Source organism: Martes martes (assembly GCF_963455335.1).
Source record: "Martes martes genome assembly, chromosome: 14".
In the NCBI taxonomy this organism is placed as follows: Eukaryota; Metazoa; Chordata; class Mammalia; order Carnivora; family Mustelidae; genus Martes; species Martes martes.
The window spans coordinates 6,130,404-6,154,221 of NC_137902.1; the positions used below are offsets into that span (position 1 = coordinate 6,130,404).

At 43.2% G+C, this 23,818-nt stretch overlaps 1 protein-coding gene across 1 annotated transcript in view; it reads right to left on the reverse strand.

Annotated features, from left to right (window-relative positions):
- FANK1 (fibronectin type III and ankyrin repeat domains 1) overlaps positions 1–23,818 on the reverse strand; it is a 55,587-nt gene that overhangs the window by 25,958 nt on the left and 5,811 nt on the right. Inside the window, exon 2 of the mRNA XM_080822953.1 lies at positions 1,921–2,098. Coding sequence (XP_080679079.1) covers positions 1,921–1,946 — 26 coding nt within the window. The 5' untranslated portion in view covers positions 1,947–2,098. The remainder of the gene's footprint in view (positions 1–1,920; positions 2,099–23,818) is intronic.

The window sequence follows — 23,818 nt, forward strand, 5'->3', positions numbered from 1 at the left end:
CCCGATTCGGGAACGGCCGGCGGCGAACAGGGGCAGAAACAGACAGGTAAAGGGAAGTTCTCAAATCCTAATTCCAAGGTCAGATGGCCTAAACCACTTTTTCAAAGGAAGGCGACGCTCGCCTGGAGGAAACCTGGAGGAAGCGGGGCGGGAGCGCAGGAGTCGACATGAACACAGTCTCGTTGTGCCACCTAGTGGCGGGCCTCGGTCCCTTCTCGGAGGGCGGACAAGCCTGGGGCTGGCGGGCGGCAGGTCTCGCTACCAGCTCCGTGATGCCAGACCCTCCTCCGGGCAGACCCCCCAGCGGGGCAGCACTCATGCCTCTGCAGAACGTGCAACACCCCCGACAGACGCCCCAGCCTGGAGGCCGGTGCGTGGCTGCACTCCAAGGGGAGGGGGGGCATCCCCCACCCCCCCCTCCCGGACGGCCAGAGAAGGGAAGAGGAAGGAGCATAGAGCGGGGCCCCACCTGCAGCCCGAGAGCAGGGTGGGCGCCAGGGGACCTGGGGAAGAAAGGATGTTTCTTCGCGTACTCAAACTTCTAATATCGTAATTCATGCTTTCAGACTTCAGATGGAAATTACCTAATGGAGAATACCATGGCATGACCTCATTAAAACACCATTTTCGAGTCACGGGGCCAGAATTATTTGCAGATGGTAACTACATTTCAGATAAATGTGTTTGGGGTTTTTTTGTTGTTGTTTGGGGGGTTTTGTGTTTTGTTGTATCTTAAAAAAACAAAACCACAACCAACCAACTGTTCATTAAATCCCCGGATATTATCATTCAGGGAAGAGTGAAATCCTCCGGTAATACCCTCAAGATCATCACGATGCCACCTTGAGAAAAGACTAGCAAAATGCCAGAGTTGCCCTGGGCCTTGACAGCATCAGCCCCAGTCTGTGAGGCCGTCCTACAGCGCCCGGTGATGTTAGTCCCCGGGGGACGTGGGCAAAACGTACACCAGATCTCTGTCATTTTTACAACCTGAAATGACTCTACAATTATCTCAAGACTAATTAGAGTTCACAGCCATATTTGTATTGCGTTTTTGGTATCCCTAAGATAGTCGTTTCACAAGTGGTAAAGCAATCAAAAGGAAGAAATGAGTTGAAAAAAAAAAATGACTTCTTGATTACCCCAGTTACATTCATTTATTAATCTGTGGCACAAGTCCTCAGATGGCCTGCAAGGTGCCAACGTGGCCTAGGGGCGGGGGCATCGGGTGTTATGCAAACAGGAATCTTTTCTGCCTTTCGTGGAGTTTAAATACTAGTGGGAAGACGAAACAAACATGCCGATGAGACGGATAATCCCAGCAGAGCCAGAGGTTAGGAGCACATGAAACAAAGTCAGGACAGAGGGGATGCCTGGGTGGGAGGATGGCCATTTTCAAAGGCCTTTTGCGGAGGGGATGTTCAACCTGATATTTGCATGGCATGAAGGAAACAGCCATGTGAAAACAGAAGGAAACACACTCAGGGTAAGCTAATGAGGAAGGCCCCGCCCCGGGGACCAGCACTGCCCGGGAACAGCTAACCGAGAACAGCAGTGTGCCAGGCGGTCCGGAGGCATCCTGGGCAGACAAGGGGGGCCCCAGCCCACATCTCTGAACACAGCAGCCTCCTCCAATCTCAAATCCTCTTGATTGTGTCTCTACATTTTAGAGTTTTAAAATATACCATTAGAATACTGCAGGAGCCAAAGAAGCTCTTGAAGGTAGAGGAGGTTTTGTTTCAGAGTGACCGCTCACGCTGATTTTCCAAAAATTCTAATTCATGAGCAGCATGCATGCAAATGATGCTGGCTCACTTTTTTCTTTCATTTCAGAATGAGTCTTTGTTAGAGACCATAGAAACCATTCCAGCTCATCAGGAAATCAAAGCAAAATGTTAAGCAAGTCAACATTGCACCTACGTATAAATGATACCGTAAGTGTGCATTTTGGGGTCTTCTTCTTCTATCGAGAACCTGAACCACTGCTCCTGAGGTCCTTGCCGTTTTGCTCGTTTTTCCAGATCCCAGTATAATTCGATGCTGTGATGAGTCACCTTGCCCACAACAGGTGGATGAGGCTTTGGGGATGGTGTGATTTCTAAAACAAACAAACAAACAAACAAAAAATACAGACTTTCAGGACTCCATTTCCATAAGGACCTGAGATCAGCTGAGTGCATTACAATAGGGAGAGATCAGACTGTTTTCCTCCACATCAGGCACAGACGTAAGGACTCCTCCCTGCTGCTTGAAGAATATCAGAAAAGCTCAAGTGACAGAAAATCCAGCTGAGGTAGTGAGCTACAACGTACTTCCTCGAGAAGATCATATCCTAACCCATCCATACAATAGTTCACTTATGGACCATTCCAAAATGTTTTTTGTAATGTAGATGACAAAGGATTGATATCTCTTCTAGATAAACAGCTCTTGCAGACTAACCAAGGGAAAAACCCAAAGGCTAATAACCAGCCAGACGAAAGATGAGCAGTGCACAAAGCACCGAAAACAAACAGCCCGTACAATGTCCAAACAGACATCAGTGTTCCCTACTGGCCACAGAAATTGATAACAATCGTATATAACTTCATGTCCAGTCAGACGCTCCAGACAAGAGAGCATAACTAGGAGAGATGACGGTGTCGGGGGAGGACAGTCTCAAACATTGCTGGCAGGGAAATGGAAATTCTAGCCTTCTTAGGAAGCAATATGGCAGCAAGTACTAAAATTAAACACACCTATAGCCGCCTCTCCAGCCGTCCCACGCCTGCAGAAATCAGCACCAAAGCACAGAAGGTACGCCTCTACAAGGACAGGAAAATGCTGCAGTTTTCAGCAGGTTACGGCAAACAAGAGATGACCCGTGGATAAGCGAACGGTCGAATAAATGATGACATGTCCCTAGCATGGGATATTACAAGGTCCTTTCAAAATGAACTGTAATATAACATAATAAAAAATGTATACCTTAAAAAAAAAAATAACTAGTTCTAGACTAGATGCCTTGAAAGGATTTCCGGAAGGTATTCTTGAATGAGATGCAGAGAAAGATGCGGAGGAAAACACAGGTTATTCTGTTCCTGTGGAAGAGGACAAGGGGCGCAGCACACCAGGGTGGCCAGCATCTGGCTGTTGTGTTTCGTGTTAGCTTCGCCTCCCCTGTGAGATGTCTAAGTTCCTTGAGGGTTGGGTCCATGTCTTACACTTTTTTTTTTTTTTAAGATTTTATTTATTGGGAGAGAGAGCACAAGCATGCACTGGGGGGAAGAGAAAGAACCTTGAGCAGGCTCCACGCCCAGCACAGAGCCCAACGTGGGGCTTGACCTCAGAACCCTGGGATCATGACCTGAACCGAAATCAAGAGTCAGACGCTTAACCAACAGAGCCACCCGGGCACCCCAGATGTTTGACACTTGCCTTAAAAACCCTCTGTATCCCACGGGGCCTTTCGGGCCTCAGAAGTATCAGTGATTTACCAGACTTGCTATTCACTAAGAAAGGATCTTGTTCTTCCCAGAAGCCCTGTCTTGGTAGCGGACACACAGAGCACAGTCTACGCCTCGCAGACTCCAGGGCGTCCTGCAGTGTAGCCGTCCTCGAGGAAGGCAGGGCTGCTCTGATCTTGCCTGCTCCAGGCCAGGAGGACAGACAACCACCAATTTCCTTTACTTCCTCTGGATACACCAGGGGACAGCCTGCAAGCTCGTTTTTCTCAACTTTATTTTCCTAATATCTATCAAAAGCATGGCATGATGGAGTTGACTAAACCTGGGTTTAAATTCGTGCTCTGAAACAGTCAAAAATATTCAAAGTGTTTTGTGATAACTCACTAGCCTATGGAGGCGCAAATTCCAGAGTACTTCGTACAATGCTACCTTACCCAGCAGCTAAAAGGAGCTAGGTCTGCATGTAACCTAGGTAAACCTCAATGAGGGGGTGAAAATCACATGCTCCAAGGACCTGCTACATCACACGGCTTCAGTTTTTACAACACAACACTAGGTATTGTTTGTGAATACACAAATATGCAGTAAAAGTTAAATACATGGTTGGGAAGAATGCCCACCACCAGGATAGAGTTATCTCGAAGACTTCAGGGAAGGGATGGAGAGATCATGGGGAGGGAGACTTGCCACTGTATTTGTAGGGTTTCAGTTATTTAAGAATTTAAGACTTATTTGGCAAAATTCTTCATTTTAAACCTATGTGGTCCATGGGGCTGTATGATTTTCAATACTTGAAATATTAAGAACTATAAAAATGACTAACATGACTCATGGGGCTGTTGGTTTCCTTAGAGAAACCTATTTCAATGTCCTACGTACTAATTAATATCTGTGCGGGAAAGAACACATGAGCACCTCCTACCTGCCAGACACTTTTGGTATCAGCATCTCCTTTAATCCCAGCAACACTGCCTGACACATGTTGGAGACTCACGCCCTGACATTATGACACCAGTGCTGAGTAACCTTTTTTCTTTTCTTTCCAGAGCCTTTTAGAACCATCCAAAGACCAGGACTAATAGACTGTTGCAGATAACCCTTACTTGCAGAAGCCAAGTAAAACTTCCATTCCAAAGATGCCTGGCTGAGAACCCCAGTCAAAATCAAGATAGGCAAGAAACTCTAATTTAATGCCAAATTTTGAAATGGACGAGTCAAATGGCTCACCATGAATTTATGTGAGGAATAAAAAGATAATGTTCCCAGTCATGCTGGGTGATGGGCATTAAGGAGGGCATGAGATGTAATGAGCACTGGGTGCTATATAAGACTGATGGGTCACTGACCTCTACCTCTGAAACTAATAACACATTGTATGTTAATTAATTGAATTTAACTTAAAATTGAACTTAACTTAAAAAAATATTCCCCGTTATGCAAGCGTTTCTCTTGCCTTTGCTCTTTACTAATCATCGATACAGTAAATTAACGAGAGACCTCGGTCTGTGAGCTCAGCCCTGGACCATCAGACCTCTATGCCTGAACTTGGCACCAGTTCCACCAGACGTGGCAATGTGCCCACATCCGGCACAGTCTCAGGACGGTCAGGGTCCCCCCGCTGTCTATCACCCCTCCCCCTGATCTGGCCTGCCAGAAAAGGTGTGCTGTTTGGAAATTTGATTTGTTGTTGTTCCTCATTTGTTTTATTTTTTTTTTTTAAGGAGTGATCCAAATCTCCCTGGCCCACGAACTCGCCACGGTCCAGCACTCGTGAGCGAAGGCTTACCGAGTGCACGGCCATGGTAGCTGCAGACAGGCTGCGGCTGAGACCCCGTTCCGCACGGCAGTCATACCCCAACACTGAAGGTTTGTGCACGGACCAGCGAGTCTACGCTCTAAGTCTTCCTTACGGAACAACAAAGCTTCCCACAATGCCGATCTCCACCTGGGCAAGAAGCTATTCATGCCAGACAGGACCCTTATGGTCAGGACATAAACGAGCATTCTCATCAGGGAAGAGTTTTGGTTTTTTTTTTTTTAGGGTGGCCAACAAAATAAAACAGCAGATGAGACCAAAGTTGTCTTGATCTTTGGCCAACTTCCGGTCATTTGACAGGCGTGTTTTAACCTTTATGACATTGTACTTAGTTTGTGTTTTCTTTGATAAAAATTCTGGTACTTTTTTCATGACCTGCTATTATACACATTTTAGGAATTGGTCTTAGGATCCTAAAATATATGTATAAACAGGTTACAGATCCAAGTCCAAACCTCGGGATGCCAAGGGAACACAGGCCCGGGACAGCACTGAGCCTCTGTGCGAGCCAACAGCAATGGCCAGGACGAGATCAGCGGCTGGGAGGGGGACAACAAAACACCCATGACGCCCACTTGGTGCCAGCACTGTCATAGATGCTGTATGGTCAGTTACCAGTTCACCTTCCCTACAACTGTAGGTGGAGATAACAAAAATCCTCCTACCCTTATAAAGTATCAGAGACACAGAGAGGTTAAAGAACTTGCCCAAGGTCAGACCATAGTATTAGGCAAAACCAGGCGATCTGACTCAGGAGTCCCTATTTTTTTTTTTTTAAAGATTTTATTTATTTATTTGACAGACAGAGATTACAAGCAGACAGAGAGAGAGAGAGGGAGGGGGAAGCAGGCTCACTGCTAAGCAGAGAGCCTGATGCGGGGCTCGATCCCAGGACCCTGAGATCATGACCTGAGCCGAAGGCAGAGGCTTTAACCCACTGAGCCACCCAGGCGCCCCGTGGAGTCCCTATTTTTAACCCTGAACAGTACTGCCTCCTAGGAGCAGAGATCTAAAAGGTAGACCTGGGTGAAAAATCTTTTCATTCAATCTAAAGTTTTCTTCGAACTCTTCGTTTTATTTTTATTTTAACTCCAGTGTAATTAACATAGTGTTATGTTAGTTTCCGGTGTACAACATAATGGTTCAATGGTTCCATATCTTACTCAGTGCTCATCAAGATAAGTGTCTTCTCAATCCCCTTCCCTCTTTTCCTGCAGCCCCCCAGCCACCTCCCCTCTGGTAACTGTCAATGTGTTCTCTAAGAGTTGAGAGTCAGTTTTTTTTTTTTCCCCAAACCATTCATTTTAAGTAAGTCTTGACTTGTGAACCAGCTTAAACCCCCAGGAAATTGAAAATGAGCATGAGAATCTGACAAGAAAAATGGAAACTGAAGTGCAGGGATGTTGCATACAGGAGGGGGAAGGGAGGGGAAGTCCCTCCCGGCCCTGGGGCCAGGGAGACCGCTTATCTTCGGGAACTCAGTCCACGTCCACGTACAAAAAAGAACATGGTCTGAGAAGAGCACAGAACCCTAAGTAGGGGCCAAGAAGGCAGAGAGGTTTTGCTGCCCTTCACCTTGACACTGTGAACGTGGAAGCCAGCCGGGTGCCTCTTCGTGTCCAGCATGGAATATGGAGGGAAAGATGGCAGTAAGAGGCCAAGAAAAGGTTATTATAGGGTCTGGAGTAAACAATTAGTGAGATAACCCCTACAGAAATCTGCCAGGCCAGGGAGTACACATCATACTGGAAAAATAGGCTACATTGAGTATACTACCAATACAGGCATAAATTCCTCTATTTTTCTATTTTGTCACCCCCACACTTTACGAGGAAGCTAGAATTGCAACCGGGCGGGGAGGGGGTGTGGTGGTGAGAGTATCTACCATCCCAGCTCTGACTCCCTCTACTCTAGGAGTAACTGAGTGGCTGGATGACAAGTAACATATCTTTCTTAAGGTGACTAAAATCAACATTTTTTTTAAATTTTTTTTTTTGAGAGAGAGAAAATGAACAAGCAGGGAGGAGGGTCAGAGAGCAAGAGGGAGAAGCAGGCTCTCTGCTAAGCAGGGAGCCCGCCGCGGGACTCCATGCCAGGACCCTGAGATCACAACCTGAGCTGAAGGCAAACACTTAAATGAATGAGCCACCCAGGCACCCTTAAATTAGTATTTTTAAAAAATTCAAAATCTCACCTTTTTGCTATTTAACCAAGATGTTTGTATCCATATTTGTATTTATCTTCTATCATAACCACTATTTGGGGAATTGCCTTTTACAAGTTTATAAAATGAATGTACAACACACCACAAACATACACTAACAGATACAAGTTAAGATGCAACTTTGTTGTTTTAATTCCAGGATAGTTAATATACAGTGTTAGAGGCTACTTTTTATACAGAACTTTTAGAACTCTTTTTACTGTGAGTATCAGATCTCTTAAAAGATGCTTTTGCTTAAGTCTGATAACCAGTGTCAAAATTTAGACAATCACAGAATCTCATGTCACAAGCTCCGGCTTAAAACTTAACTTTCCTGACGATACCAACAAAAAGGAAAAAACAAACCTTACCTTCAATTTTGTGTGGTTCCTTTAAACAGTTGGTAGGTTCTCTCCATCGTGGCTAACTTATCTGAAAAGTTTTCCAATAGGAAACAGGTTGGTGGTGGCTGAGGTCAGGGTGGAAGGGGGGGGGTGTGGTGGGGGGAGTAAAGGGGCAGAAATGTATGAGCTTCCAGCTACAAAGTAAGTCAGAAGAACATAATGCACCATGGACATGGTAAACATGTAAACACCATCATTCTACATCTTTGCAAGTTGGTAAGAGCACATCTTAAAAAGTCCTCATTACAGGAAGCAAAGAAAAATGTTTTGTAACTAAGTGTGGGAACCGATGGTAACTAGACTCCCTATGGGACCCCAGTGCCACATACACGAATATTGAATCACTCTGTTGTACACCTGAAACTAATGTTGTAGGTCAATTATAACTCAATAAAATAAATACCAAACGAAAAGGTTTTCCAAATTATGAAAAAGGAAACACTACAAGGCAGACTGCAAAAAGATGATTGTGTGAGGATTTATGCCTGTGTTGTGCACCACAGGCGCTCTTTGTAAAAAGTTCTTATGCAAATCTAACAAATAGGACAGTTTCATGCCCCTCCTGCCATTTGTCAAGTAATAAATAATATGAACATAAAATATAGAAGCCTCCACACACTGTCACCATTAGGTTACAAAGATGGTAAGAAGTATGGCTCTCAAGCACACAAGAAACCCACCTTTTAAAGAACTATCATTTGCAAAGTATAGGTCTAAACATGAATGCTATCAGGTATAAGTAAGCCACTGTACAATATTAGGCCTTAGCACCCTAATTTTTAAATTCAGGTTATAAAAATATAATAAAACAGAAATGTGCCAACCCTATAAAAGGAGATTCAAAGGAGGAATTAGTACCAACATCCAATTAATCAGGCCTCCTGATGATGGGCATGTGATGGGATTTGAAAAGCTACTGAGAGAACTCATGATCACAGTCCATATTGAAATTAGTCGTGATTACTGTCACAGAAAGCAGGAAATGATGGAGAAGCAAATTGTATCGCTGTCAATACAGAATACCACAAAAGCAGAATGGCCCTTTCCCTGTCCTTCCAAAGACACCTGCAGATTTACTGAAGTCAAATTTCATTGACAAGGGACATCTGCAGCCTGGCCTCAAGTGGCAGATGGTTTGTAATGAAGATGACAGCACACTGAGGGGACACTATATAATGGACAGTGGTGACTGTCACCTCGAAGCAATTTGTCATGGCTTGACCGTCTATTTATAGCAACCATAAATCAAAACCGTATTCCAAATCAATATGACAAGGAGATCATAACCGTTCCTACACCCTGGATTTTTAAAAGTATCCCACAACGTTTGCCATGAATATGTACCGAAGAAGGAATTTTCAGTCAAATATCACAGTAGCCACAGAGCGAAGATGGCTTTTCCTTTAACTTAAAAATGAGATGCGACAGCCAAAATGGCCTTAGCGCCGCCAAACTATCCTATTGTTTTCATGGAATGGGATCCTATAAAACCCTAATAGATGAAAGGACCAAGGACAGAAGTAGATAAGCTGGAAAAATTATAACCACCAGGAAATACAATTAAGAAAATGTTCAAAGTTACTACTAATCAAAACGGAGTGTTGAGAAAGCAAAAACAGATCCATGGACAAGAGAATGAACTGGTGGCTGCTAGGGGTGTGAGAGGCGGGGTGGGGGAGGGACAAAGTGGGTGACGGGGCGCAGGAGATCCAGGCTTACGGTTCTGCACCGGGTAAGTCACGGGAATGAAAGGCACAGCACAGGGAAGACAGTGTCTGATCCTGCAACCGCATTTACGGTGACAGATGGGAGCTACACTCGGGGTGAGCACAGCGTAATCACCGTGCTGCAGGTCATGCTGTTACAACTCATGGAACATTTTCTGTCAACTATACTTCAGTGAAAAGGAAGCAGGGTGGGGGCGGGGGAGCAGGGTTGGGGGGGATGTTAAAATAACTAAGGTACCATTTTATTTATAAAATTTGATGAAAATTAGCACAGGGTATTACCTTTGCATGTTTAAGGCTGTGACAAATCTGGTTTACCTACAGATTGTGGGAAGTCCTGAGCACAACCCTTTACTAAAGCTATTTGGCCATGTTCCACAAGGATTATACAATACCCCACCTGGTGACTCCTCGCCTAGCAATATGTCCAAAGAAAATAATCCAAAACCAAAAAATAAATATAAAACCTAAAGGGTTTTTGTATTGTGTGTACTTTTACTTCATACTGTAAAAAATAATAAAAAATAAAGTCAGACATTAAAAAAAATAGAAAAACAATGTAGAGTCCTCCCACCCGGCACACGGCTTCATCAATTATCAGCATGACCATGGCCACTCTTCATCTCTGCTTCCACCTAACCCCCCGCTCCCCCAAACCTGGATTATTTAATAGCCAAATTTTAATAAGCCTTCACTTTGTATCAGACCATGTTGTAAGCAATTTGCATATCACATCTCATATATTGCACTCCTATATCACTGATACAATATATCACTTAATCTTTAAAACAACCCTAGGAAATCCTAGAATTTCCTCCATTTTACAAAATGTCCTCTAACAAAAGTTAGAGGACACATAGCTTGCCAGGCTATATGGGGACATCCAGTAGGCAGCAGAGCAAGGCTTTGAACCCAGGCAGTACGACACGAGAGCCATGCCCTTAGCCTCTGTATATACCACCTACGAGCTCCCTACATTTGACTACACACACACTTACATAAATGATAACAGAAAAACCAAGAAAATCACCTTAGCATCCCTGATAGCCATAAAAACTGCAAATGATCAAAATGTTCAAGAACATGGAATTTATATGCAAAAATACTTCGCCACTAAAAAGCCACATGGGAGAACATATACTAATGTCAATATGTTTGATATGCTAAGGGAAGCACTCAAATTTGCATAGACACTGATTATAATGGTATAAAATATACAGATGCATATACAGAAAAACTTAGAAAAATGAAAGACAATTAGAACAGGATTTATGGCTGATTTGGGGATAAGTTCTATTGTCATTACAGCATTGTATATGGAAAAAAAATCCAAAATGGGATTGCACATTTTCACATATACTTAATGAAAATAAAATTCAGCAAAGATCGACGATCAGCCTCGACTCTCTCTCCCTGAGCTTACATGTACCTGGAGAAACAAGTCGGAGAAACAAGTCGGAGAAACAAGTCTGATAAAAATATCCAACAAGTCAGCGTGGATGCTTCGTAGCCTGAGACGCTTCAGTTACACTCCGGCTCAAGTTACTGACCATGTTAGTGTCAAGCAGACATTCTGCACCTACTTCCAAGGGATAAGTTTACTTTACATCAGTCCATTCAGTCTATCTGTGGGACACTGCCTACGTCCCGCTGGCATAAGCACGACCCAGACAGAGAGGGTGAGGGCGCTAAGAGACCCAACACCAAACAAAAGCAAACCAGAGTCACGCGGCAGGGAGAGGAGAGGCAGCAGGTGCATCTTGGGTTGGGGGGGCAGTGGCGGTTGGGAGGGGTGGTGAGATGCTCTCAAGTGAGGTGTGAAGGGTCAGAGGCATAAGTCTAGCAGGGCCTGTGGGCTGAGAGGACACCATCCAGGTGGTGGGTATTAGGGAGGGCACAGATTGCATGGAGCACTGGGTGTGGTGAAAAAACAATGAGTACTGTTACGCTGAAAATAAATAAAAAATTTAATTAAAAAAAAAAGCATTTTCATTATCTTTGGGGCGCTTCGGGGGTGCAGTCAGCTAAGCGTCCGACTCTTTGTTTGGGCTCAGGTTGTGATCTCAGGGTTGTGGGACCTCGAAGCCTGTTGGGCCCGATGCTCAGTAGGGAGTCTGCCTGTGACTCTCTCTCCCTCTCTCTCTGCCCTTCCCCTCAACTCACTTTCCCTCAAAAATGAACAAATCTTTTTAAAATTTTAATAGAAACATTTTCATTTTCTTAGAAAATTTCCTTATATTTTTATTGCCAACCACCCTTATCTTCTAAGAGAAAATAATATAAAATGCAAACTGCTTAAACCTGCTTCTCTCTACTTTGCTAGAAAGCCTTTAGAGGAAAACAGAAACCACACATAAAGCAAAACTCAACTAACAAAAAACAAAAGACACAACCTCCCAGAGTAATTATTAGGAACCGTAGTCTCGTGTCCTGGATCCACTGCTTGTCTCCTGCCTCAGGAAAAAGAGGATATATAAGGAGGACTGCCTGCCTGCCTCCCTTTCTCGCTCCCTCCCTTCCTCCCTCCCAAATTTCCCACAAAGAAAAAGCAACAAAATGTTGAAAAGTGATTTGAAATGTATAAGGAGCTTCCACATAAGATAGGGGTAATGCTTTTGAAAACATTCGCTTAGTCCTTTTTGCTATGTGGAAACCCTGCTTGGAATTCCATATGGGTAACAGGTAGTAGACAAAATAGGAGATGTGTTTCCAAACTATTTCTTGCCCAGACTATTTTCTGCACAGGACACTCAAGCTACAGTACGCCTAGACCTCTTGATGATCTGATGACCTCCATGTACAGATGGGGAACAGGGAGGAAGAGACAGGCTCAGACAAGTAAAGCAGCCTGTCCAAGGCTACAAAACTGCTAAGAGGGGAGCAGGAGTTGCAGCCCGGGTCTCTCACTGCAGAGCCTGGGCTCCTCCCCACGTGCCGCTGGCGCGGGGCTTCTGAGCTTCTCAATGGAAATGAGTAACGAACTGGGTAAAAATGACAGTCTTTCCAAACCAAATAAGAAAAGTCAACTTGCTATTTATATGCTATTGCCACAGAGCAGGTCACTAAAGTTTAAACTATATTCAGAGTGAATATGATGGGATATTTTAACAGCAGCAACAGAAAGATGTTCCGTGCATCTGCTTAGCTTCTATCCATGAAGAAAACCGCACTAAAGAAGACGGCCGAATACGCAGCAGAAGCGGGATGTCAATCAAGCACACGCACCCTCACCGATCATCAGGGAAGGACTTCAGAGGGGAGTAATCAAGCTTATGCTGGCTGCAGGGAAGAGGAAGAGTTGGGGCGTTCCCGGACTGCCAGCGGAAGTATAAGCTGGGAAATCTCTCCGGCGAGCTGGGGCCGGGTGAAATGCCTTCTGCACCACCAGCCATTCCACTCCCAGCCACGGTCCCTGACGTGGCAGGAATGTTCGCGGCGACTCTGCATTTGGAAAACACTGGAAACCACCTCCATCGCCAGCATGAGAAGACTGAACCGATTATAAATAACCGTACACTGCAATAGTGCATGGTAGCTAAGGTTACACTTGCAATTGATTGGGTCTAAATTCATCTACATGGATAAATCGGTGGGGGGGGGGGGGGTGGAGGGTAGCTGAATCCCAAGAGCAAGTTGTAAGAGGATGTGTACAGAATGACACAATCTCCATAAAGCTTGAGAAAACAAAACTGTATCGAGAAAAAGGAAGGAAAGGAAGAGCAGAGCAGAGTAATTTTATTGGCATCGCTTGGTTTCCTAAGCTGGGTGGCAGCAGGTGAAAACTCTATATGACTAAACTACTTAACAAAAGAACAGAACAAGGCGCAGCCGACCCAGGTGTGTTTCTATCCTTATTCTTGTCTTACTCACTGCCCAAGTGAATGGGTACCCAGATAACCCGCACTCCACAATCACCTTAAAATGTTATGCAAAGGTGGCTCTATTTCAAATTCAGACACCCCCAGGAGTCGTGGGTCTTTAATATTCCCTACATTGCAATGATACATGCAATCCAGCTAGAGACCAGGCTCCCGGAGGAGAGTGGACTGAGCCAACACCACTTCATAAATGCTTGATTCCAGCTGACATTATTCAAATATTCAGGGAATTGTCTTTTAACTCCTTAAAATAGGTTGCAATTCATTCAACCATCAAAGATAAGCAGTCTGAACACAGGATGTTTTCCTCTACAGCCATCAGTGCTCCGCCTGCATGCCACTGGCCAGCAAGTGTGAGAAATCACACACAAATCATTGTGTTGTCCGTCTTCTAGTTCACGCCTGGCATCCCATAGGATGATACTTTGTCTCTGGACATAGAGGTTTATCAGCTGCCTTCCACAGAGCCCTATAAAAACTAACTCAATCCAGCCTGTAACATAAACAGCCATATTGTTTGAACCCTTCTTCGTCACACGAATATAGTGGAACGATGCATACCGACCAGAATCTTTGCAATCCTACAGCTTTTGAGCACGTTTTGTGGTTTCAAGTGATTATACCAGGGGTCATCGTCTTAAATTTCTCTCGAAACTATTTTCCTGCTCTGTTCTCTGTCCAACCAATCTCTTTCTTCTACCTATTCTCTGACCTTTACTGTTCAATATCTTTTTTTGAATGTTACTGTGGGGTAGGCACTCTAAGTATTGAGAGTAGGGTAGGACGAGACAGACACTTCTAGCTCCAAGTCCACAATCTTACAGGAGATAGAAACATTACACAAAGACATCTCCCCCACTCCCCGGAAAAAAAATCACAACAATGATCATTGCTCTACAAGAAACAGACCAACGTGCTGAGAGGCCTTTGATCTCATGTATCAAGGGTGCAGCCCAGAAAGGGCCATGATGACATTATAGCGAGAAAAATGACTCCTCATGCCACTTAAGTTGATGGTAACATAAGGTGCAAACTTGCCCCCATGCAAAATTCAAACCAAAAACTGAGTTGGATCATTTTAATAGCAACTGAGTAGTCTGACTAATAGTAATACCTCTAGAGAAAAATTTAACCCTCATCACGGACATACGGGGCTCTCTTGCTATCCAAAAATAGAACGTTCCTGCGAAACTTTTTATAAGCCAAAATAGCATAAACCAAAGAAGCAATTATCATTAATTTATATGGAAAAAAATTGTTAGCATTCACAGACCCAAAAGACACTCTGGTAGGTTTTTCTGGTACCTTAGGACATATCTGGTCACTAGGCACACAATATAAATGGAGATGAAGCACAGGTGCTCACAGACACTGGTCAACCCTGGCAGCTGGGAGCAGAGATGCTGAGCGGAATCTTAAAGTGAAAATCCTCTTCGGATTTCTATCAGTTAGCAAAAACAGGTACTAACATAGGTCTTTGTAAAAGTGCAGAGGCATAACGTGAACATTTGAAATGAAGGGGATACACATACGTGATAAACTGGAATCCTCACGAGTTGTGATTAATGAACACATCGCAGTTTTCTGTTACACATCAATCCATATTTCCCACACGCTGGCGCTCTTCCAAATGGGGTTCTTTTGTAAGCTTATAACCATGCCCCTGATTCTCCAACACTGCCTTTGCAATGGTTAGCAATAAAAAGGGTGAACAGAAAGGATGACCGAACTTAACGTATACAAACTTTTTTTAACCATAACTCTCTCCAAACTCACTCATTCTAAATAAGTTACGAGGGTCTACACAGGAAAATACATTGCACTTTGGCAGCCAGTATGGAAAAAAGCAGGATCATAAATCCGGCATTAATTATAAATAATGGTCATTGTTCTTTGCATTTATCAGAATAATGTCCTGAATAAGAAATCCCCTGCTTCTATTATGGGGTTGTTTTCGTATTCATCGGTTTCTTGGCTCCCATCAGGTCTCTTTGGCCAAGATTCATGATCGGACACTTTGCTGTACATAGTAACTAAACCTGTTCAACAAACAAAATTCAGAGGCAGCTACTATGTTATAGTTGTCCTTCCAAAAAGTCCCTCTCCTCCAGTGTGTACAAAACAGTTTGAAATAGACTTCCTTCCCCCTCTCTGCACCTGTTACAAATGCACCGCTTTGATCTCGGCTTGAAGCAAATAAATTTCCTGCATCCTCTGAGCCAGCTTGCTTCCCTTCCACCCTCGCCAGCTCCCTTCCTCCACATCCTTTCCTCTTCACACACTTACATCCTCCCCAAATCGTCCCTTACATTTCCAGAATATGCAGAGGAAATGTTGACTTGAAATTATCCTTAAACCACAAGCTTTTATTTTTACTCCTGCAATCTTACGGTTGCGTGGAAAAAAATATTGCCTTCTAAATGGAGACTATAAAATTAATCCTACAAATGAAAATTGGCACACATAAGCATTCAAACATAACCTCAATTAAAAGGCAAAGTCATTACCATCCAATCAGATGAGTTCTAAAAAGTATGCTGTTCTGTCTTTAAAAAAAAAAAAAAGTATGTCCTACTGTTTTCGAAAAGAAAGATGGTTATTCAGATATTGGAAACTTTTAAAAAGAATTCTCTGGATTAAACACCCCCCCCCAAAAAAAATGATGATCACTAGCAATTCAATGAAGATTCAACGATTTCTTGAGGATGGATATAGCAGATTTTCCAGTATCAGGCTACTGTTTTCTTGCATGTTAATATATGTGGCTTTCACTCAAATTTTGAAAACAAATTATTCTCTGTATACGATAATCTTGTACAGATAATACTTCAATAAAAACTGTGGTGCATTTAACTTTATGCAGCGATGCAAGTATTCTTATAAGACATTTCTAGAATCGGGGTGCCTGGGTGGCTCAGCGTGTTGAGCCTCTGCCTTCGGCTCAGGTCATGATCTCAGGGTCCTGGGATTGAGCCCCACTTCCGGCTCTCTGCTCAGCGGGGAGCCTGCTTCCCCATCTCTCTGCCTGGCTCTCTGCCTACTTGTGATCTCTGTCAAATGAATAAATAAAATCTTTTTAAAAAAAGACATTCATAGAAGTAAAATTATGGAGTCTTTGAATATGTAAAGGTTTCATTTTGATATACGTTGCCAAATTACCCTTTAAATGGTGCATATATCAATGTACCAAAGTATGCAAGAGACTGGTTTCCTTGTATCCAGACAAACAAGACTTGTATCAACCCCCTTGCCCCAGAAAACAGGTTGAAAGTGAGACATACATTCCCACACCGGCAAGAAGACCTGGTAAGACCACTGTCATGTTATTAATGATGTAATGAAAAACTGGAAATACCCTTTTCAACAGGAAAATGGATAAATTGAGGTTTATTTGTATTACAGAATACATTTTGTTGCTCTCTTAGGTAAGTAATGGTGTCTGCTACTTAGAAACTACTGTGCTTACTTCAGCTCGTAGTCAATAACTTTACTGAGTATGCAAAATAGTCTAATGTGTTATTTACAGATATATACATGTATAAGAATTATGAAAGCATTTATTCAGCAAATATTTAACTGAGAGCCTACTATGAACTATGCACTGATCCAATACTGGGGATTTTGCAATAAATTCAACACAAACCTCTATCTTGAGGAGTTTATATTTAGCAGTTGTGGGAAAGACACTAAACAAAATGAATAAACAAAATACAGGAAAAGTTAGGACAAAAATTTACAACCACACATAATGCAAAGATTTCTTACACAGGACACAGAAAGCATTAACCACAAAAGGGAAAAAAAAAACCTGATAAATTGAGTTTCAATAAAATTTAAAACATCTGATCTTTGAAAATCACCATTATGAAAATAAAAAGGTATATAGAGAATGGAGTAAAAATGTTAGTGATTCATATATCTAACGAAAGACACATGTCCAGAACATATTAAAAAAAAAAAAAAACATTTACTTTTTTTTTAAAGTTTTCCCAATACCATTTGTTGAAGACACTTTTTCCCCATTGGATATTCTTTCCTACTTTGTCAAAGATTAATTGACCACATTATTTGGGTTTATGTCTAGATTTTCTATTCCATTCTATTGATCTATTTGTATGCCACTGCCATGCTGTTTTGATGACTACAGCGTTGTAATATAACTTGAAGTCAGGAATTGTGGTACCTCCAGTTTGATTTTTCTTTTCCAAGATTGCTTTGGCTATTCCGTAAAACCAACAAAATGCCAGGAATAACTAAAGTAAAAAAGCCGAGGAATTTAAGTGTTGGCAAGGATGCAGAACTGTAACTCACGCATTATTGGTGGAAATCTGAAACTGTGCACTTTGGATAACTGGCAGTTTCTAATCAAGTTAAATATAGAAACTGAACATTGAAACAACAGCTCCACCCGAGGTATTTATCCAAAGTGAATGAAACATGTCTACATGTTTCATGGACATGAACGTTCAGTGTACCTGTGTTCAAAACCAACAAAACCTGAAGACATACCGAATGCCCATCAGTGGATAAACGGAGACATTGTGATAGATTCATACACTGAACTATCACTCAGCAATAAAAAGGAATGCATAGGTAATTCATAATACCCAATGAACAGTTACTGTACTGTTGACACATATAGCAGCAGATAAAATTCAGAACCATTCTGTTGAGTCACAGAAACGAAACTCAAGTGTTCACATTGAGTGACTCCACTTACATGGAGTTCTAGAAGACGCAAAGATCCCTAGTGACAGTAATCAGAGCAGTGGTTGCCTGGAAACGTGCCTACAAGGTAGCACAGGGGCCTAGGGGGATATTTTTGGTGATAGAAATGCTCTGTATCTTGACTGAAGTAATGGTTACGCAGGTGAATACATCTGTCAAAACTCCACTTACTATATACTTAAAATGGGTACACTTTATTATACCTCAGTAAAGTCGGTTTTTAAAAGAAACAATATATAATATATAATATGATCCTAAACGCTAAGGAAAAATTTCAAGCCGGGAATGGGACTAGAGAGGGTGGGCTCAGTTGCGGTGTTAGATTGGGGTAGCCGAAGAAGACTCACTCCACTGGGGGTGTGACTTTATTTTTTTTTTTTTAAAGCAAGTGCACAAATAGGGGCAAAGGGCAAAGAGAACAGGAGAGAGAATCTCAAGCAGGCTCCACGCTCAGTGCAGAGCCCAGCGCAGTGCTTGATCTCATCTGAGATCATGACCTGAGCTGGAATCAAAGAGTTGGATCAAGAACGGGTAGAGCTGAGAATACAGTCATGGAGGTATTTGGAGGAGGGGCACTCCCAGAAGTGGGCACGGCTAACACAACTTACAGGCAGCAGCAAGCCCGGCATGTTTCCTGAACTGCAACGAGGCCGGTATATTAGAGGATCACGAGCAAGACTCGGAGAGGGTGAGGGGAGAGGAGTCCAGGGTGGGGTGGTGCAAAGGGGTGCACGAAACATCCAGGATGTTCTGGTCACTGCAAAATCTTTGACTTTGGTGCTGCAGGAGATGGAAAGTCATTCAAGCTTTCTGAGATTAAGACTGACACAATCTGATTTAGGTTTTAACAGGAACCCTCTGGCTACCATATTTTAAAGAGACCAAAGTGAGGTAAGGGCAGGAGCAGGGAGACCAGTCCGGAGGCCACGGCAGTAGCTCAGGTGGAAACAGGATGGTGGTGAGGACCTGGGAGGTAGGAGGCCGGGTCCTGAAGTGATCAGATACAGGCAACCAAACCTGCCGGACTCTTCGAAGGACCCTCCAGTCCACAACGATTAGAGCTGGGGCGGGACACACCTTTCGACACACCTTTGGTCTCACAAAAGGCAGGATTATCATCCAGAGACAGCTCATCTCTTCACCCCTGTCCCAATTTTAAAAAGCCTGTAAAATGTGAGCAGGGCTCAGATCTATCAGGACCCGATGGGAACAGAAACCTGGGCTTTATTGTCCCGGAACAACCAGAAAACAGGAAAGAAGGAATCTGCTGAGGCAGAGAAGCAGGGAGTCAGAGCGCGGAAGGAAACAAGCCAGTCAGACTGTCCCGTTCTAAGGGAGGGATCCACAGCAGCCATGGTTCCTTGAAACCCCTCAACTACCTCTGGGGCAGAAGCAAATTCTCTTTGATGGAAAGACCCCCCCCACACACACAAGTTATTAATCACACAGTTTAAGATCAAATAAAGATTACCAAACACAAAGGAAGGCAAGCTGCCGTACAGGGAGGACTACAGACCCTTGCAGTAAGCAAGCCTTTTTCATTCTAAGGTTTTGACATCCGGGGCCTTACTGACCCTGGGGAGACTGCCCCTCCCAGGCTAGCCAGTTCCTAGAGGCCATGGATTTGCCTTCCAAGGCACCTTTCATATGAAAAGTATCAACCCAAAGCACACACTTCCTCTCACCTCCTATAAGATCTTAAACTCTAGACCAGTATCCACCTGTCCTAACTCCCCGTCAGATGCCAAACCAACTGGGACAAACCCTATGCCCCAGAGCCCGCGGGAATTATTCAAGGTAGCCGGGATTTTTAAAATCTATTTTATTTATTTATTTATTTATTTATTTGAGAGAGAAAGAAAGAGTGCACAAGCAGGAGAGAGGGGTAGAAAAGAGAGAGAGAAGCAGACTCCCCTCTGAGCAGGGAACCCCAGGCGGGACTCAATCCCAGGACACTGGGATTATGACATAAGCCGACTGAGCCACCCAGGCACCCTCAAAGTAGTCAATCTTAAACCTGCTCATTCTGCCTGTCTTTCCCACAGAAACCGCAGTGAAGAGTCTTGTCCACGGTCGTCCTTACTCTCCCCTCTGCCTCCTGACTGACCTGGTACTTCGCTGTGTGTCCTCATCTCCACAGGGCATGGCATGCCCCCTGTTCCTGTGAACTGTGAGTCACAAACTCTCTTTCCGATGATGTGCAACTCACCATAACTGAATAGCAAGCCCACATTAAAAATGCCCTCCAAGAGCCGAAGATGTTGGAATGGTCAGATTCAGATGAACTAAGAGTTATGTACATAAGTTTTAAAGAGATAAAAGATTTACAAAGTTTAACATATAACAGAAAACTATTAGGAATGCCCAGAAATACCTGACCAAAAAAAGCATATGGAAATTCCAGAAATGCAAATACAATTGTTGAAATAAAAACTAAGCAGTGGATTAAGTGGCAAATAAGCAGAAATATAAAGATATGTCTGAGGAACTCACCCAGGATGAAGCAGATATAGAAAATGTAAAGTAGAGGTTAAGAAAAATAGAAGATCAACATAAGTCCCTCCGACTGCCAGAAAGGAAGACTGAAGAGAGTAGGAAGGCAACGTTTAAAGACTAACCACTGAAAATGGACCGTAACTAATTAAAAATACAAATTCACGACTTCAGGAAGAAAAACATATCCCAAGTGGGATAAATAAAAACATACCTAGACACAAACATGAAACTACAGAACATCAGAGGCAAAGGCAAGATCCCAAAAGCAGCTAGAGAGAAAACACGTCCCCTCACAAAGTAAGGTCAGGAGGAGACAGGAATCCTGGAGGACAACACAGGAATATCTCAGAGGGAAGAGAAAAAGCAGCTGTCAGCCTGGCCAGCACACTCACGAAAAATTCTCTTCAGGGGGCGCCCGGGTGGCTCAGTGGTTTAAAGCTTCTGCCTTTGGCTCAGGTCATGATTCCAGGGTCCGGGGATCGAGCCCCACATCGGGCTCTCTGCTCAGTGGGGAGCCTGCTTCCTCCTCTCTCTCTCTGCCTGCCTCTCCGCCTACTTGTGATCTCTGTCTGTCAAACAAATAAATAAAATCTTTAAAAAAAAATTCTCTTCAGGAACAAGAAGGCAATAAACGCTTTTATCAATTAAAAAGGCGGGCATTTTTTTTTAAGATTTTTATTTTAGGGATGGGGAGAGGCGGAGGGAGAGAGTAAGAGAGAATCTCAAGCAGACTCTGCACAGAGCAAGGAGCCTGACATGGGGCTCGATCCCACCCTGGGATCATGACATGAGCCGAACCCAAGAGTTGGGACACTCCACCAACTGCGCCACTCAGGCGCTTCCAAAAAAAAAAAAAAAAGGCATTTTGCAAATATTTTCAAAACGACCTGTATCCAAAACATAAAGTCTTCTTAAAATTCGACATTACAAAAACAATTAAGAAATTGGCAAATATCTAAATCAATATCTCACCAAAATGACCCACAGATGGCAAATAAGCACATGAAAAGATGCTCGACATCACACACCAATAGGGAATTGCAAATTAAAACAGCATGAAGCCACCCAGCACCTATAAGAATAGATGATATCTGGACACCTGACAATACCAAATGCTAGCCAAGATGCCGAGCAACTAGAAATCTCACTCACTGCTGTTGGTCCGGCTACTCTGGAAGACAATCTGGCAAGATCTTTCTTTGGCTGAATGCTGTTTTGTTTTGTTACAAAGCTGAATGTAGTCTTACCATATGACACATCAATCAAGAGCCCAAGTAATTACCCAGTTGATTTGAAAACTTACATCAACACAAAAACTTGTGTGAGAATGTTTACACGACAGCTATACTCATTGTCGTCCCCAACTAGAAGCAACAGGTCCTTCGGGAGGTGAAGGGACAGGGGATCTATGGTGCACCCCTCCAGTGGGTGTTATTCAACAATGAAACCAATGACCTGGCAAGCCACGAGAAGAATCTTACTTTTACCTTGCTAAGTGAAAGAAGCCAGTCCAAAAAGAATACATCCATACCATTCCAATTATAGGAGATTGTAGCAAAGGCAAAACTGTGGTGAGAATAAAAAATCAGTAGTTGCCAGAGGTTTTAGGGTAGGGATGGAGGGATGAGTAGGTGAGACACAAAAGATTTTTTAGGATAGTGAAACTCTTCTTTATGAGCCTCTAAAGGTGGACACACGATACTATGAATTTGTCAAAGACTGTGGAACTCTACAGCCCAAGCAGTGAAGGTTAATGCACATTTTTAAAATCATTTAGGTAGTTGGGGAACACCAAGGTGGAACCCACAATGTGATAAAACAATCTTTAATTGTTACAGATGCATGAAACCACTTCTTTGATGGGGAGGGGAAAGGGTGCCACGCTAGGTAACTGTGAAATGTGTAGAGACTCAGATCAAGGGAAAAGAAACCACCCACGAACACTGTACTCCACTTGATAATGCCATTTCCCGCAGGAGTCCAAGTTAACAATTGTTAATTGTTGTGCATGTGTGTTGGAGCTGAACAATTAAGTAAATGAATAGCAGATGGTGAGAACCAAGCCCGTCACTACTGGAGGGAGACCTCACAGACAAGCAAGGAGAGGAGGCTAGAACGGCCTACATGCTAAATTATAGCTGGAGTCATCAGTATGAACTCATGTGTAGCTTAACTTACATATACATGTATGTACATGTGTGTCCACACTCCTGTATTTCTTTGCTCTGTCAACTGGGAAGTCCTAAAAGCAATGATACCCCAATAAATAGCAATAAGCAAGGCCAGCACCCAGACCTTAGTTTCTAATGTTATTCTTCAGTTAAGAAGAAAGCCAGCCCTTGGAGAAAAGGCTGATTCTAGAAATGGGGCAGGAAGCACACAAGATGAGTTTGCAGCCTCTTACAGTACCAGAAAGTTAATAGTTTAAAAAAAAAAAAAAAAAGAAGTCCACAATGTTCAAGAGACATGGGCACCAATTGAAAAATTCCCAGTGACTCAAGCTGGAACATTGAAGAACAGAATGAAGTTAGTATTGGACTATACCCCCAAACTATAAGGTACAGATCCAAATTCCAAATGAAAGAAGAAACAAATCCCCCATGCAGAAGGACTTCAGATAATGTATGTGAATGATCTGCCGTCCAGGAGGTAGAACATAATTACTCGCTCCTTCAGTTTGGGCCACACATCAAGTTCCATAAGGACACGAGGGAGGAAGAGACTTCAGCTGGAGAACTCTGACCAACACTACCCCTATCCCACCCAGGAGGTTCAACTTGACATTGACAGTGCCTCATCAGTGAGATGAAAATGACATTTTTATCCCTGTGGTCTTCTACCCAAAACCCACAAACTCAACCTAACCTGGAGGAAAAGTTCCATTAAATCCCATCAAAAGACATTCTAGAACACCTGAACCAGCCTTTCTCAAAATTGCCAAGGTCATCAAAAACAAGACATGTCTGGAAAAACTACCACCACCGAAAGTTGTAAGGGGCCGTGACCACTAAATTTAATGGGGTATTCTGAGTAGAATCGTGGAAGAAAAAGAAAGGCATTTGGTAAAAACTAAGGAAATATAAATAAAGTGGAGACTTTAGTTAACAGCAGAAACTGGTT